Genomic DNA, 15,967 nt, shown 5'->3' with positions numbered 1-15,967 from the left:
GTATTGCCGATATTAAAATCGCGATACAAAAGTATCTGTTGATTGTAGATGGGAGAAAATTTGAAGTTGTATGTATTTTTTAATGCTGATTCATAATCAAACAAATTAAAATAAAAAGTCAAAAAAATTAGTGTGGACCCGAACACCCTTAACATTTAGGGAGATGAAAAATAGATATTGTCCGATTCTCAGACCTACCCAATATGCACTCAAAATTTCATGAGTATCGGTAAAGCGGTTCGAAGGAGTTTTACTACAAACACCGTGACAAGAGAATTTTATATATTAGATTAAACAAATTTCATTATTTTCAGTGAACACCGGAGGTAACAATGGTGAACCAACCACACTGTCCAATGTGTAGCCTCTAAGAAGAAGAACCATTGATAGTTGTTAAGGCTACTTAATTAATACCAGAATGCAAACTATGCCTTTCTTTGAATATGATATTCCGAGTTTAAATCATTCACATTTAGATTACTCACATTTGATTTAGAACTAGTCTCCCCATCCTTCTGTGTATTACAGAGCCCCAGAAGTTTTTCAGCATTTGATGTGGACGGTACTGTGAATTCTTTGCAACCAGGGCTTGTGCTGGCAATACTAGAGGCATTAGAGTTGCAACGTCCTGATGATCCGCCAATTACATTTGTTTCATCACATGTATCATTTATATTACTATCAAGATCACCCTTATACAATTTGCCTCTAGGAAAATCTTTTTTCTCCTGTATACCACTATTTAATAATTTCTGCATAAAGTCTTCTTTTGGTGCTTTTTCTGTGCTTGCTGTGACTGCAGTTACTTTACAGTGGATCATATTTTTAATTGTTGCATTACTGCTATCACTATCATCTTTACTACAACCGGGCAGGTTAAAGTCATTTGAAATAAGATTTGATAAAGTGGATATAGTTTCAGAACTAGAAGTAAGGCTTGAGCTAGAACTAGAGAGATTTCTGGAAAAGGGAGGTCTCGACTCATTTTCCTCATCAACAATCATACTAGAACAATGGTTTAAAAGTCTATTCTCCTCTTCAAAGTCCTCTCTCTCAATATCATCAATTTTTTGCCTATCATTACAATTATCTTCCTTTTTTACCATATGGGTATTATTTCCAGTCTTATTATTTACTTTTTCTCGATCATATATCATATTGCTTTTAGTACGTGAACATGATGGTTCCATCCTACAATCTTTCCTATAAAATTAACACAAATTAAATATAAAATAAAAACAAATCATTAGTGATAATTTTAACATTAGCTATAACAAAACATTAGCTAGAATAATTTATTAAATTATAAACTTACTGATTCAAATAGCTTTTTTTCTTTTGGTAGTTACTGCATGTGATGATTATCTGTAATAGGTTGGTACATTACATTGTTTACACAAGAAAAAAGAAAATAAGATGAATATTTTGTTGAATTAAATATCTTAATTTCAGAAAGTTTTTAACATTGTTTTTTATAATCTTTTAAAAAATAATTAACAAAGGATTTTAATATATATTTAAATATATACCTTTTGTCAATACAGTAATTAAATAGTAATCATATTGAAAACTCTGCTTCAGTAGACTACACAATTTCATTGTTTACTCAAATTGATGATGATTTATTGGCAACCACTTAATATTAATAAGATAGCATTCAGTGGATGAGGACGCGTAATTACTTCTCAATCAGTGCACCTCAAGGTCACTAAACACTATGTGCATATTATCAACTAAACCACTGTCACCATCAAGGCCATTTTAATCATAATCATTACGTTTTTCGAATTTATTTCAAAAAAATTAACCTACGGGCATACAATATCCCGTTTACGTATCTCGAATAAAATAACCAAGACTTCACAAATACAGGAAGTACGAAACCATGTGTATCGAATTCCAACATAAAAAACAACTTCAAGCAAAAGGACACGTAGCGTGAGAATATTTTTTGCTAAGCACAGGGCTCGTCGCACCCACTGATAAAAAAAATTATGAACAATAATAACTACTGCGAGGCCCTTATAGAGTTTTAATTAGCTCTATGTTTCACGAGTTCACATGGGTGAAAGCATTTAGTTATAAATGACTAAAAATGTTAGCAGATTTTGTATATGGAATTACATTACATTATATGCCATAAAATCCCTTGAAAAACGGCTATATACGTTTAATGTATCCCACGTACGCTAGATAAACTTCCCTTCGACTCACCTGCCTCCGATGATCGATATCTTCACAGATTGAAGTTGGGGTTTCTTTCACAATTTATTGGTATTGATACATTTTTCACGAATTAATATTTACAACTAAAATGTAGTAGACGGCATTTCAGATTTTATTGTACAAAAAACACCCCGTTGTCGTCCTGCTAATGCCCGTGATCACTGATCGACCATTTTTTTTTATTTGTTTTACGGCCCTGGTTTGGGTTCGACTGCTTGACTTTTTTTTTAATTTATTTAGTGGCACGGGATGCAAGTCTATAGGCGGACTAATAGACCTCGCAGGCCGGTTGTCAGATGATAATATACAGAATTCTACCAAATATTACTCATATAGTAACACTAACTCAACATCATTTACTAAATCTAGGATAATTAGATAAATAAATTAAGGTACAGCTCTTAGAATATTGAAACTATAAAATTAGTCTCCGCATGCCCCTTTTAGATAGCATTAGTTTTGACAGGAGAAGTCTGGTGTTGTCATATTATTATTATGACAAAAATTACCCCTCACTGAACTAGGATGTCGCAATCGGTCGTCGTATCGCTACACTGCGGCGTATATTTGAGCGAAGCGAGGTAAACTAAGTCTGTGTACAAAAACAAAACAAAACTGCTACAAACAAAAACAATAAAAAGAATCTCTTCGAATTAGCGCCTTAATTGTTCACATGAGATACTTGTGCTGATTTGCAAATTCAATAACTCTGAACCTGGCAGTCGAATCAATCTCGATTGATAGCAGTGCTAAAATTAAAACTTATTATGATTTGATCAATCGGCTCAATTTTTAAATAAATATAAAATGCGCGTGCTAATTAAGAATCATGTTTGTTTTTAATTACAATAATTGAATCAAGTCAAAATTCAAAATTCTGTCACGACAATAACCTAGAAAATTTAGAAGGATTTCTATGAGTTCAACAATTTTTAAAATCGAGCCTGTAATGGCCGAGAAACAATATTACACAGAAATCAATTGGAGTCACCCGGTGGAAGCTCCGCTCAGCTTTATTTCGCTTAGCTCAATTAAATCGTATGTCACATATACTCAACAGATGATTGGAAATATGAATGAAGTAACTATAATAATGAAATTTGTATCTTATTAAAGGACCATAACATAAGACAATTAATTTCATGAAATCACATAACCTTAAAATATAAATTATACTATGTATTATTTTATTACATAGATACAAAAACAAAATATAATAAAATAAGAGTGGCGCCGGCAGCGGAGTCATGCCCGAGGGCTGAGCTGAACGTAGTGTTTAAATTCTCTTTGGGCTGAGCTATCGGTGGCAGGGCCGCAGACAGAGGTATCTGTATTCGGACTTTGAGCAAACCGCTTAGCTAGAACCTTTTGACTTATTGATCGAGGCTCTTAGCTATTCGACCGCCGTAAAGACTACCCGGGCTATGATCTTCGATTCAAGGTCTCGTCGGTTATCTCGTTAGCCAACTCAAAATACTTGCTGAACTTGTCCTTCTCAGCTTTCATGAGGTAGTCTTCATATGGGATAGTGATTTCGATGAGGACCACATTACCATGCTTATTGAGGCGACAATAATTCTGCCCGTGATAAAGGACCATTCCCAAGAACCAGTGCTGGTACGTTATTGAAGTAAAACTTCTTTAGGCATGACTTGGGTGTAACTTGGTGTAACTCAGATTTTTTTCTGAGGGAAGTAACTGTGGCTAACACACTTTATTATAGTACAATATGTATTTTATCATTTGTATTTACTACACAAACAAATATTTAAATATTTTATTTCATATTTATATACCTATTACAAACTACCTGTGGCTAACACACATTATTTTAGTATATACATAATATGATAAATACAATTATACTAAAATAATGTGTGTTAGCCACAGTAACGCTCAGTTTTAAAGTCAATTGAAACAATTTTTTAAACCGTTATAATGTTATGATTCTAAAAAAATATTTCAATATGCGCAGTAACAGTTTTTAAGTCTCCAAATGTATAATTTGTTTATTTATTACTACTTTTGTAATAAATAATAAATAAGTTTTCAGTCTGACATTTGCGACATTGCTTTTGGTTCGCCCATTATTAGGACAGGCAAAGGGTTTGAGCCCTTACAGACATATTTGTTAATATTCAATAACAACGTCATATTGATTTGTGATTATAATAATATAACCTTTTAATTTCTTATTATCAATTATTTGATTAATGAGTGAAAATTTTAAAATGTGCGAATGGACAATGAACTGAATTATAAATAGACTATAATATAATGAAAATAATAATCAGTCAAATAAAATGGCGGAATCCCAGGATCATTTTACTCTTTCATCAATAAATAAGATTAAAAGAGGAAATCAAGAACCTGATAATGATGTAACCTGTAAAACTCAAGTAAGTATCATTCTTTGTAAAATATATAAAATCTCACTTGATAATATAATATTAATTATATTATATATTATTAAAGGATTTTTTTTATTTTAGGTAGAGAAAATGCCAAGTTTGCACAAAAGATGAGGTTATATCGTCAGCTTTTCCGAGAAAAAAATAGCAAAAAATCTAACACTGCTCCTAGCTCTTCAGTAATACGTGAGTTAGTGGTTAACACGGCTTAAATATTTAATGCAGATTTAATATAATATATTAATGAATCTGCTAATTATTCCTAAAGTTAATTATTACCAAGTTTTACTTCGTTCGCGCGTAAAGATTACACGGCCACACTTTTTTTTTTATAATACGAATTGTTATTATTACTAACCACATTTTTAACCGACTTCAAAAAGGAGGAGGTTCTTATTCGACGATTTTTCTTTATATGTTTGTTACCTCAGAACTTTCGTCTAGGTGAACCAATTTTGATGTTTTTTTTTTATTTGAAAGCTGGTGCCTCTCGTGTGCCTCCTATTTTAATATGGTTTAATGCTGACACAAGCATCCACGAGAAAACCACACCATGAAATAAACTTTTCCAAAATAATACAATATACATCAAAAATGTTAAAAAAAATGCGTTTTTTTCTGCATATTAATAATCTTATCCTAAAATGATTTTAAGAGTTATTCTAAGTAAAATGATATGATAAAATATATGAGACTATAAGATGTGCTAGTGTCGCACTTGTGCGACGTGACGAGACGAGAGGTGAGAGCGGGATTTTTTTTTCACTTACATGAATAAATTTTAACTGCACCTTCAATGAGCCATTTGTTTATATTTTTTGTTATACATTGTATCACATTAAAGTGGACTGAAGATATTCTTGCATGTTTTTATATGATACCTATGGAAACCTGAATTAGATATTTTTGTGGATTATTTTACCACACATTGTGCAACATCCTTACACCATGTTCCTTGTTTTATTATCAATCACAGGAAAACGTACAAATGTCGTTATAATATCCTTACTCCATAAAAATATACCTATATCCAAATTATGTACGATTGCTAAACTTTTTTGGATTATGTTTTTCCTATTCTACGACCCATTATTATTCCTCAACAGCATGGTTTCATTAACAATAAATCTGTAGAGTCCAACTTATTTGTTTTTGTTCATCAGGTTATTACCGTAATTTATTAATGTTTTCAGGTGGACGTTGTGTTTAACAACTTTTCAAAAGCTTTTGATAAAATCTGTCATCTAATCTTACTACGTAGAATTGAAGAACTTGGTATACATGGCGACCTCCTCCGTCAGGTTACTCAATTTCAGTCTAATAGTCAGGGATCGAAGCCAGGCTGTGACAATTGAAGATTACTGCTCTAAGTTAGTGCCTGTTACTTCTGGTGTTCCCAAAAAAAGATTAATAAATTCAAGAATACTTTCAATGAGAATCTTATTGAACAGGTTTTATGGGTGAGAGATTTGGGTGTTCACCTTGATTCCTCGTTAACCTTTACTCAACACTATTTATAATCTATGTGTTTTGTTTGACACTTATTTATCGATTACCGATATTTTATTATTATTAAATTTATTTTTATATATTTCATTTTTATGGTATCTGCATTTTTGTTTAATGAGTTTATTGATCTAAAAATAGTTTATAAGTTTATTAACCTTTAAAATCCTTTTTATTATATTATATTGTACATGATGTGAAAAAAATATTTAAAGCCTAAAAAGTAGGGTTAACTAATTTCTGTAAATATGTATTCTGTTATAATTTTAGATTCAGGACCCACGCATACGACTTAAAAACATTTATTGCAATATCTGAAAAACGAATAACAAAGACTGTCTAAACCGAAACTGCTACACAATAAAAACAAAACTATTAAAAATAATATTAATTATGTAAATGGTTTTTTCCTTTGAGATACATAAAACGTACCCCTAGTTTAAACTAGTTAGGACTTGGCTTAGGTCCATCTTAAAATTAAATCACATTTATGTTAATGCAACGTTTGATATAAGAATATATATATAGATACTATTATATATTTGAATAGTATAGTTAATAATCGATAAAAATTATGGATTGATTACAACCCTAACATTGGTTTACTATAATGGCAGCTCTGCTATTACGTCGCTAGGTTATGTTGGTGTCAAGATTTAGTACAAGTCAAGCGACATTTCTCATCATTTTCTACGGGATCCCGTCTCTTGAACGTAGTGTTTAATTTCTCTTTGGTCATAAACTCGCATTAGTGTCAAACTGTCAACTGTCGACTGTCGAGGTATCTGCGCCCAGCGGCCTGCGCTGGCGCTGCATGCTGTCTGTAGCACAGAACATATATTATTATACTCTTTGCACAGAACACTTGTAATCTGTAGTCTAACAAGTAAGAGCGGAAAGTGCGGGAAACGTTGAATCGATTGGTCGTTTTTTCTTTCGCTGAATTTTCATTTTTGAATTTATTAGTATAGTATATATTTGTGTAAATTATGTTTATATTTGTGTTAATATAATAGGTTTAGGGTTTAGCTAGAGTCCAGGTAAGTTTTTATGTATATCATAATATGAATGAAGGCGGCTAATTTTATTACTGTATCGAGAACTAATGAATCGCAAATGGACACGGATAGTTCTGTTTCCAAGCGTACAAGTCGCAAAAGATCTCATTTACATAAAATTTGCAAAACCTGTAATATGAAAAAGAGGAAGCACGCTCAGGCGGTGGGTGGTAAGACTGGATGTCGTTGTGGAGGCAGTGAAATTAGTGATACTTCAATAGAAATTACTAATAAACCTTTAGAAACATCTAATATCAGTAGTGAAAATAATCCAATAATTCCAACAATACCCTCTATTGGTTCAGATCCCAAAAGTTACAATTCTATTGGTAGGATAAAGTACAACGAAAATGACATAGCTCCATTTATTGTGCACGTACAAAGAGAAACAAATTCACCAAATGACAGTACCACTCTACACCCTGTTTCATTTGGCAGGTTCCGTAAAAAAAGTTGAAATATTATTAATGGTTCATTAAATAAAATAGGTAGGAACAGAATGTCTTTATATTTCTCAAGTTTTACCGATTCTAACACCTTCATTGATAATTCCAACTAAGAAAAGATGAACTTTAAAGCATTTATTCCATCATTCCAAATAATGCGCATTTGGCTTTGTACGAGGAGTGCCCTCGGACTGGTCAATTGAGAATGTTATTGAAATTGTGTCAGTGCCTAGTGGTTGTGGTAAGGTTCTCAAGGATAGACGAATCAATTATAAGACTATAGTGGAGGGTTCCCATGTCTGGAAACCTACTCAAAATGTTGTTCTGACATTCGATGGCCAGGTCCTGTCGGAACGTACATTCGTTTATTTTAATTCCTTACCAGTAGAGCTATACACATACCCAACTATACAATGTTTCAATTGTTGTCGATTTGGACATACGAAATTGCAATGCCGATCAAAATGTAAATGTTACAAATGCGGTTCTGAACACACCAGTGACTCTTGTAATGTAAATGAGGAGAATGTTACTTGTTGCTATTGCTCAGGTAATCATTTTGCTATTAGTAGATCTTGTCCAGAGTATGACCGTAAAAAACAAATTAAAATTTCTAAGGCACAAAAATGCATCTCATATGGGGATGTAGCAAATTCGATTCCTCCTATTAATAAATCCTATGCTTATATAGCAGGAAGATCATCAGTTTTTTATAATACTTCAGCCCATCTATCTACTCGCCCTCATTCATCTCATCAGTCACAGCCATATAGTTTATATAGGAAAACAATCTTTAGAAATCGTCGTACACCCCCTTAATCAAATAATGGTTATGATCAATTTATCACTCCGGCAGCCCAAGATGGCTGTGCATTGGAAAATACTTCTACGTTGACTACATCAGATATCATTCAAATTCTCATTCAGACACTAACCCAGTCTAATATTAAAATCGATATGTTCAACAATCCAGAAACCCTTAAAATTTGCAGTAGATACTTCAAAAAATTCTACAATGGAACTGTAGAAGTGTAGTTTCAATAAACAAGTATAAGGCTTGTTTATTTGCACTCTCTGAGACTTGGCTTAAGCCAGGTTTCCGTTTTAAAATCCACGGATATTCTTGCTTAAGAGATGATAGGTCTGTTGGGTATGGTGGTGCCGCATTACATATCAGAAACACTATCTCTTTCTATCCTCTCTCACTTCCTACCTTTAGTAATTTTTCCGTAGTAGCAGCACAGATTAATAATATTTGTGTAGTTTCTATATATATTCCTTCCGCTACTTCTTCTGCTCCTCACTACTTTAACAGTCTTATCACACGTCTTCCTCGTCCTTTTATAATTTTAGGAGATTTCAACTCCCATAATATTTCTTGGGGATGTTCTATCTCTACATATTGTGGTGAAATGTTGTTAGACATACTTGATTCTCATAATATTTGTATACTTAATTCTGGTACTCCTACCAGACGCACAGGACCAAACGAAAATATTACTGCAATAGATCTTTCTCTTTCTTCGCCAAGTTTAGCTTCACGTATGACATGGCATACGTTATCTAGCTCATATGGAAGTGATTATTTTCCAATTGTTGTTTCATTTCCAACTAATGATTCGCGTTATTTACAAAATTCTTACAGAAAGCCATGTTTGAAATATAAACTCAAAAATGAAAAATTAAGGGATAAATTTATTTGTGCCGTAGACCTTAATATTTGGAATTTACCCAATTTATCGCATGGAGTTAATAATTTTAGCAATTCATTTACAAGTGCACTACTACAAGCTGCAGATGAAACATTCCCTTTGAAAAAGTCACCTAGTCGCCATATCCCTTCTCCACCTTGGTGGGATAAAGAATGTACTGAAATAGTTAAATTAAGAAAAGAGGCTGAGAAACGGTACAACAGGATCCACAAGGATCTGTACTCAGTGCGTTACTTTTTAACCTATATACTCATGACTTGGAATCGTCAGTTCCGAACTCTATTAAGATGCTTCAATATGCTGATGATTTAGTAATATATGCCATGGGTAACACATTTAGTTCATTATGTAGCCGATTATGAAATTCCTTAGATTGTTTAAAACTTTGGATGGATGAAAATGGTCTCAGCATTTCACCTCCTAAAAGTTCGGTAGTCAACCGCGCCAACGTTTACATCCTCCTTTTTCCATATTTTATGATAATCGTCGAATACCAACTAATAACTACCAACTAAAACTGACAGGATTGGCTCATTGTGAATACGTAGTTACTAAATCTGGAAAGCTTCTTAATTTAATGAGATGCCTCTCTGGTGTTTGGTGGGGTGCACATCCGTTTTACAATGCTGCAGTACGAAGTATCCTTGATTACGGAACCTTCTTATTAGAGCCCTGTAATTTATCAGGTCTAAGAAAACTAGATTCTATCCAATCAAAAGCTATGAGAATAATAACTGGAGCCATGAAATCTAGTCCTTTGAATGCATTATAAGTAGAGTGTAACGGACTGTCAATAATTATTTTAATTCTGTTGTTAAAGAAAACAGGCCAGGATGGCATCATATTTATACCGATGCGTCAAAACACAAGTCAGAAGATTTTGTAGGAGTTAATCATGCCCAATATAATATTGTCCAAAAAATAAAATGCCCATCTAACACGTCAGTTTTTACTGCTGAATGTCTTGGCATCGCCAAAGCATTAGAATATGTTTCACTTTGTAAATTTATTAATATTTTAATTTTATGTGATTCCAAGAGTTCTTTACAGGCTCTTTTACGATTTCCCTTGAAATCAAAATCTTTATTCCTATTATATCAGACATTTGAAGTAAACTTTACGAGTGTTCAACAAAAGGTATTTCAGTCACTTTTGTCTGGATTAGGTATGCCACTGTGGCTTAATAGGCAACGAAACAGCCAACACTTGCAAATGAAGCTATGGTATGTGGTGACAAATCCCCCTTTAAAATATATACTCAGGATTTAGCTGTTCTTCCTGGTCTTTATCTCAGGGACTCCTGGGGTAAAGTCTGGGCAGAAAGTGGCCAATTTAAAGGCAAAAATTATTGCGAAATTCAACAAATAATTCCTAACAAGTCATGGTTCTCTGTCATTAAACTTGATAAAATCATTACCACCATATTAATAAGAATGCGCCTTGGACACACCACTTGTCGGGCCCATTTTGCAAGGTTCCATATTATAGATAGTCCACAATGTGAAAGCGGACATGACTTTTGGGATCTGGATCACTTATTCTTTTCCTGTCCTAAATATGACCGAACTTCCTTTTTAGATAGTTTGATATCCATCCGTGTCCCTTTCCCCACTTCTATAAAAACCCTCCTGAGTTCTGTTGATCCCTTATTGTATAGTATACTTTCTAGATATATTTATAGCAATAATATTAAATTGTAAATAATGTAGTACCTAATAGTAGTAGTAATATAGTACCTAATATATTTTATCTGAAAATAATAGTTATCATCTATTTTTTTTTTCAATATATTTATTTACCTTCATTTATCTTAACCATATCAAATATCAAAATTGATGATTCGTTTCCCTACCTTAAAATAAATAAAAACACTTTGAAGAAGAACATACAAGATAACTACCAATGTGAATCGGTAAAAGAAAACTTGAAGATGGCGGATGCATGGAATGTGCGAGCCAAAGTCTCCAAAAAGGAGTGAAATTCAAAAAAAAAAAAAAACAAGTAAGAGCATGTATTTGTTTCGTTTTTGTTTTTTTTTGAGTTTTTTTTTTTTGGCGGGAACGAGTGAACGAAGGAAGGCGCGCTTATACAAAAAAAAATTGTTTAAATTATTGTTCATAGTGCATATATTTTTCATACTTGTAAATTGTTTATCCTGGTTTATAAATATTCGATTTTTGTATATATAAATTGTTAAGTGCGCTTCCCCATCGCCATGGGGAAGCGTACAGGTAAAAGGCCGAAGAACGGCCAGAGCGACGCAGAACCAGCAGACGAACTTCCCCTATCCGAATCCTCGGTATCTGACGCGGAGGTGACTGAACGTCTCATTGTAAGAAGAAAGGATAAAGAGAAGTATACCCCTTATAGAGCGACAAATTATTATAGGTTATACGACGAAAATTCAAATAAGAAGGAATTTATTGTATTTCTCAATCGCAAGCAGGGTGAAGTCAAAATATCAGACAAGGACAGGTTGGGTCTGTCAAATGGAATCAGGAGGCATTGCGTATTGGGTGTGTTGCACCTGAGGTCCGTTAATGCTTTTAAAGTTGGTGTTACCTTTGACCTGCCTAACAATGCGAATGTATTTTTAAAAAATGAAAAGTTACTTAGCGAGTTGGAGATGGTTGCCTCAATTCCGGCTTCTGAAACGGAGGTCACTGGAGTTCTTACTTCTGTTCCCACTGATTACTCCAACAAAAAAATTCATCAATTAATTGCATCGAGTAAAAAAGTTATTGCTGTGAGAAGGTTCATGCGGCGAGTAAAGGACCCACAGGGTGTTGTCTCCTTTGTTCCAACGCAAACTGTTGCAGTCACATTTGCATCAACGTTGTTACCTGAGTATGTAACACTTGATCACTGGAGGCATGAGGTTAATGTATATGTACCCCCTATTAAACAGTGTCTACGCTGTATGAAATTTGGCCATATTGCTAAATTTTGTAGAAACAATGAAGTTTGTTCCATATGTTCTGACAATCACAATTTTAAAATGTGTCCAAAAACTTTAACAAAATGTGCCAACTGTGGTGGAGATCACATAGCTATCTCATCTACCTGTCCTCTGAAAAAACAAAAAATTGAAGAAAACAAAGTGAAGTCCCGTAGTGTTAGATACTCAGATCTCTTCAATGAATCTGCTTTCCCTCAATTAAACTCAAAGTATATTGACACACACCTGAGCAATCTTATAAAATCTGACAAATTTATGAACCTCTTGGTTGAAGCAGTTTTACAAATTTGTACAAATAAAGATAAGTTAACTATAAATTCAAATAGTATTAAGGAAATTCTGAATAACACTTTTAGAAAAAAGACACCTAGTTAATTGTTATTATGGATACATTGAATATAGTGCAGTGGAACGCTCAAAGTATTATTAGTAATAGGCTTATTTTTACAAGGTTTTTATATGAAAATCATATCCATATTGCTATAATTTCGGAAACTTGGTTAAAACCACATCAGTATTTTTTAATAAAAGGCTATAACACAATAAGGAATGATTGTGGTAATAAACACAATGGTGTAGCAATTTTTATTCATAATAATATCACATTTTCTAACATAAATACATATTATGATAGTGCTCTACAAAATGTTTGCATTAAAATTAAAATTAATAACAAAGAACTGAGTATTGTGAGTTTTTACAGTCCTTCCAATTCAAATCCTCCATTTAATAAAAACAATTTAAACAGTTTAATTAAGTCCATTCCAGAGCCAATGATATTTGCAGGTGATTTCAATGCTCATCACATGTTGTGGGGATGTGTTGATACATTGCCTCGAGGTAAAGATGTTTTAGAGCTTATAGATGAGAATGGTCTTGTTATTCTGAATAATGGTCAAGCTACCACAATAGGATCTCCATCTTGGCGTCCTAATGCTCTTGACTTGACTTTGGTAACTCCATCTTTGGCTCTTTTATGTGACTGGTCAGTTATTGACAGTCCTCTGGGCAGTAGTTATCATCTCCCTGTAATAATAAAAATGGCAGTAAGTAGTGATAGTATTAGTTTGCAAAACACATTATGTAATAATCTACATTTGCCCACTCACCCTAATTATAAGCAGGTGAATTGGAATATGTATAGTAACTTAGTTGTTTCTTATTTGGATGATGTTAAATTTGACACTTTATCTTCAATAGATGCTTTTAATTCCTTTTGTAATATTTTACTTTCTGCTGCCAAGCAGTCAATCCCTAGCTGTCTGTTTTCCAAAAGTTCTAATAGTAATAATGCTACTAGTTCTTGTTCACAAAAATCTTTTAAATATCCTTGGTCGCCTTGGTGGAATCAGAGGTGTACAGAAGCAGTTTTAAATGCTAAAAATGGTTACATTAATTTTAAAAACAACTCCACTGATGAAAATTATGTGGAGTTTAAGAGATTGCGGGCTTTAAAAAAACTTATCTTAAAAAGTGAAAGAAGAAATAGCTGGATAGGCTTGTGCAATTCATTTAATCGTTGTACTCCTTTGTCTTCAATTTGGAAATACATGCGCAAATTTAACAAAACTTACATTCCTGACAGTGTGTTGAATGATAGTTGGATTCCAGATTTTCTACAAAAGTATACTTCTGACTTTGTATCAAATGAGTTAACTAACTATGTAAATGTTGTTAATGATAGTAATAAATATTTGATAGAGCCTTTTTCTTTACAAGAACTAAAATCCGCTTTATTTACTAGAAGAGATACATCTTTCGGTCTTGATACCATTCCATATATTTTACTCAAAAAACTTAATTGCCACAGTCTCAACATCTTTTTAAATAATCTTAATCGCCTATGGAAGGAGAATACTATTCCTGCAGAATGGAAAACAGACTGTTTAATCCCAGTTTTAAAGCCAGACAAAAATAAAATGTTACCTGACTCTTACAGACCTATAGCTCTCACGTCTTGTGTTGGGAAGATATTTGAGCAGCTTCTAAAACAACGTCTCGAGTTCTTTATAGAACAAAATTGTCTTTTGCCTAATAATCAGTTTGGTTTTCGCAAAGGTCGGTCTTCTAGGGAGAGTATAGCGCAGTTACAGCTTGATGCGCATCAATGTTTAGCAAGTAATCAGTATCTTTTGTCTGTATTTTTTGACATCTCAGGTGCCTTCAATAGTGTAAATATTGCCGTGCTTTGTGACGAGTTATCAATGTTAGGGATACCAGGTAAAATAATAAATTGGATGCAATCCTTTTTGACTGACAGAAAAGTATATGTAAAATTTAATAAACATTTGTATGGACCACGACTTTCTTCTCTAGGTGTTTGTCAGGGGGGAATATTGTCTCCTTTAATTTTTATTATATACATAAGACGATTGAACCTTATTTTGGGGCCAAATATAGTAAACCTACAGTATGCAGATGACTTAGTCGTCTATGTATCGGGAGTTGATCTGATTAATTTAGCCGCTACTATTAATAAAGCACTTGTAAATTTATATCAATACTTTTCTTATCTTAATTTAAATGTAAATCCAACCAAATCAAAAGTCTTTGTGATTGGTCGTAAACGCATCATATTGCCTCCCATTTTATACAATGGCATTCCACTGCCTATTTCATGTGACATAAAATTTCTAGGTGTAACATTTACTCCAAAACTTTCTTGGAAAAAATATACAGATAGTGTTATAATTAAAGCGAATAAAGCTTATAATGTATTAAAATCTTTGTGTGCAACGTCGTGGGGAGCGGACCCTAAAATATTGTTAATTTTGTATAAATCGCTTATTCGTAGTCATTTTGAATATGGCTTTCATTGTTTCGCCGCAGACAGCAAAATTGTTAATAGTCTGGATAAAATACAAAATAAATGTATGCGTACAATATTGGGTGCACTTAAAACTAGCCCAATAGCTGCTATGCAAATCGAGGCCAACCTTCCTCCTTTGTGTATTAGATTTAGTTATCTTAAAGAAAGATTTATTTTAAAGCTCTATAGCTTGCCGACGAACAATCTTCTTAAGAATCTTATTGCTTATCAATCGTCTTCATTTCCGAGACAGTTGTTTATCTTGCAAGATTTTTCTTCATTTTTTAAATTTCTACAAGATTTAAATATTCATCGGAATAATGATATACTTCCCTGCCATGCAGGTTCTTTTCGATGTAAATATTCTGCAATTAATGTTGTAATAGATCCAAATTTAACTTCAAAAGAGGAGGTTCATGTATTATTGTCAGAATGGTCTAATTGTAAATTTGTTTATACGGATGGCGCAAAAAACAATAATAATGTTTCTTTTGCAATCTACCTTCCTGAAATTAGGAAGGGTATTGGCTTTAAGATTAATAGATATGCCAGTATTTTTACTGCTGAAGCCGTCGCTATTCTTTTTGCTTTAAAGCATATTAAGAAACAAAATCAACTTAATAAGAAGTGGGTAATAGTTAGTGATAGTATGAGTGTGTTAAAAAGTTTGTCAAATAACAAAATGAGTGCTAACATCAATTACATCATTTTTGCTATAAAGGAATTGTGGTTCGAACTATGTTTAATCGATATTAAAGTGGATTTCGTTTGGGTCCCGTCCCATATAGGAGTAGCAGGAAACGAAAGCGCTGATTTTCTAGCTAGAACTATCATTAATAT

At 33.0% G+C, this 15,967-nt stretch overlaps 1 protein-coding gene across 1 annotated transcript in view; it reads right to left on the bottom strand.

Moving 5' to 3' along the window:
• Nucleotides 1–2,391, bottom strand: part of LOC126979035 (F-box/WD repeat-containing protein 7) — a 31,899-nt gene extending 29,508 nt beyond the window's left edge. The window contains exons 1-3 of the mRNA XM_050828206.1: nucleotides 2,215–2,391; nucleotides 1,316–1,365; nucleotides 486–1,203 (exon numbers count right to left, since the gene is read on the bottom strand). Coding sequence (XP_050684163.1) covers nucleotides 486–1,190 — 705 coding nt within the window. The 5' untranslated portion in view covers nucleotides 1,191–1,203; nucleotides 1,316–1,365; nucleotides 2,215–2,391. The remainder of the gene's footprint in view (nucleotides 1–485; nucleotides 1,204–1,315; nucleotides 1,366–2,214) is intronic.
• Nucleotides 2,392–15,967: the final 13,576 nt, after the last annotated feature.

The sequence above is a fragment of the Leptidea sinapis genome, chromosome Z (assembly GCF_905404315.1).
Source record: "Leptidea sinapis chromosome Z, ilLepSina1.1, whole genome shotgun sequence".
Classification (NCBI taxonomy): Eukaryota; Metazoa; Arthropoda; class Insecta; order Lepidoptera; family Pieridae; genus Leptidea; species Leptidea sinapis.
This window is presented reverse-complemented; position numbering and strand designations above follow the sequence as displayed.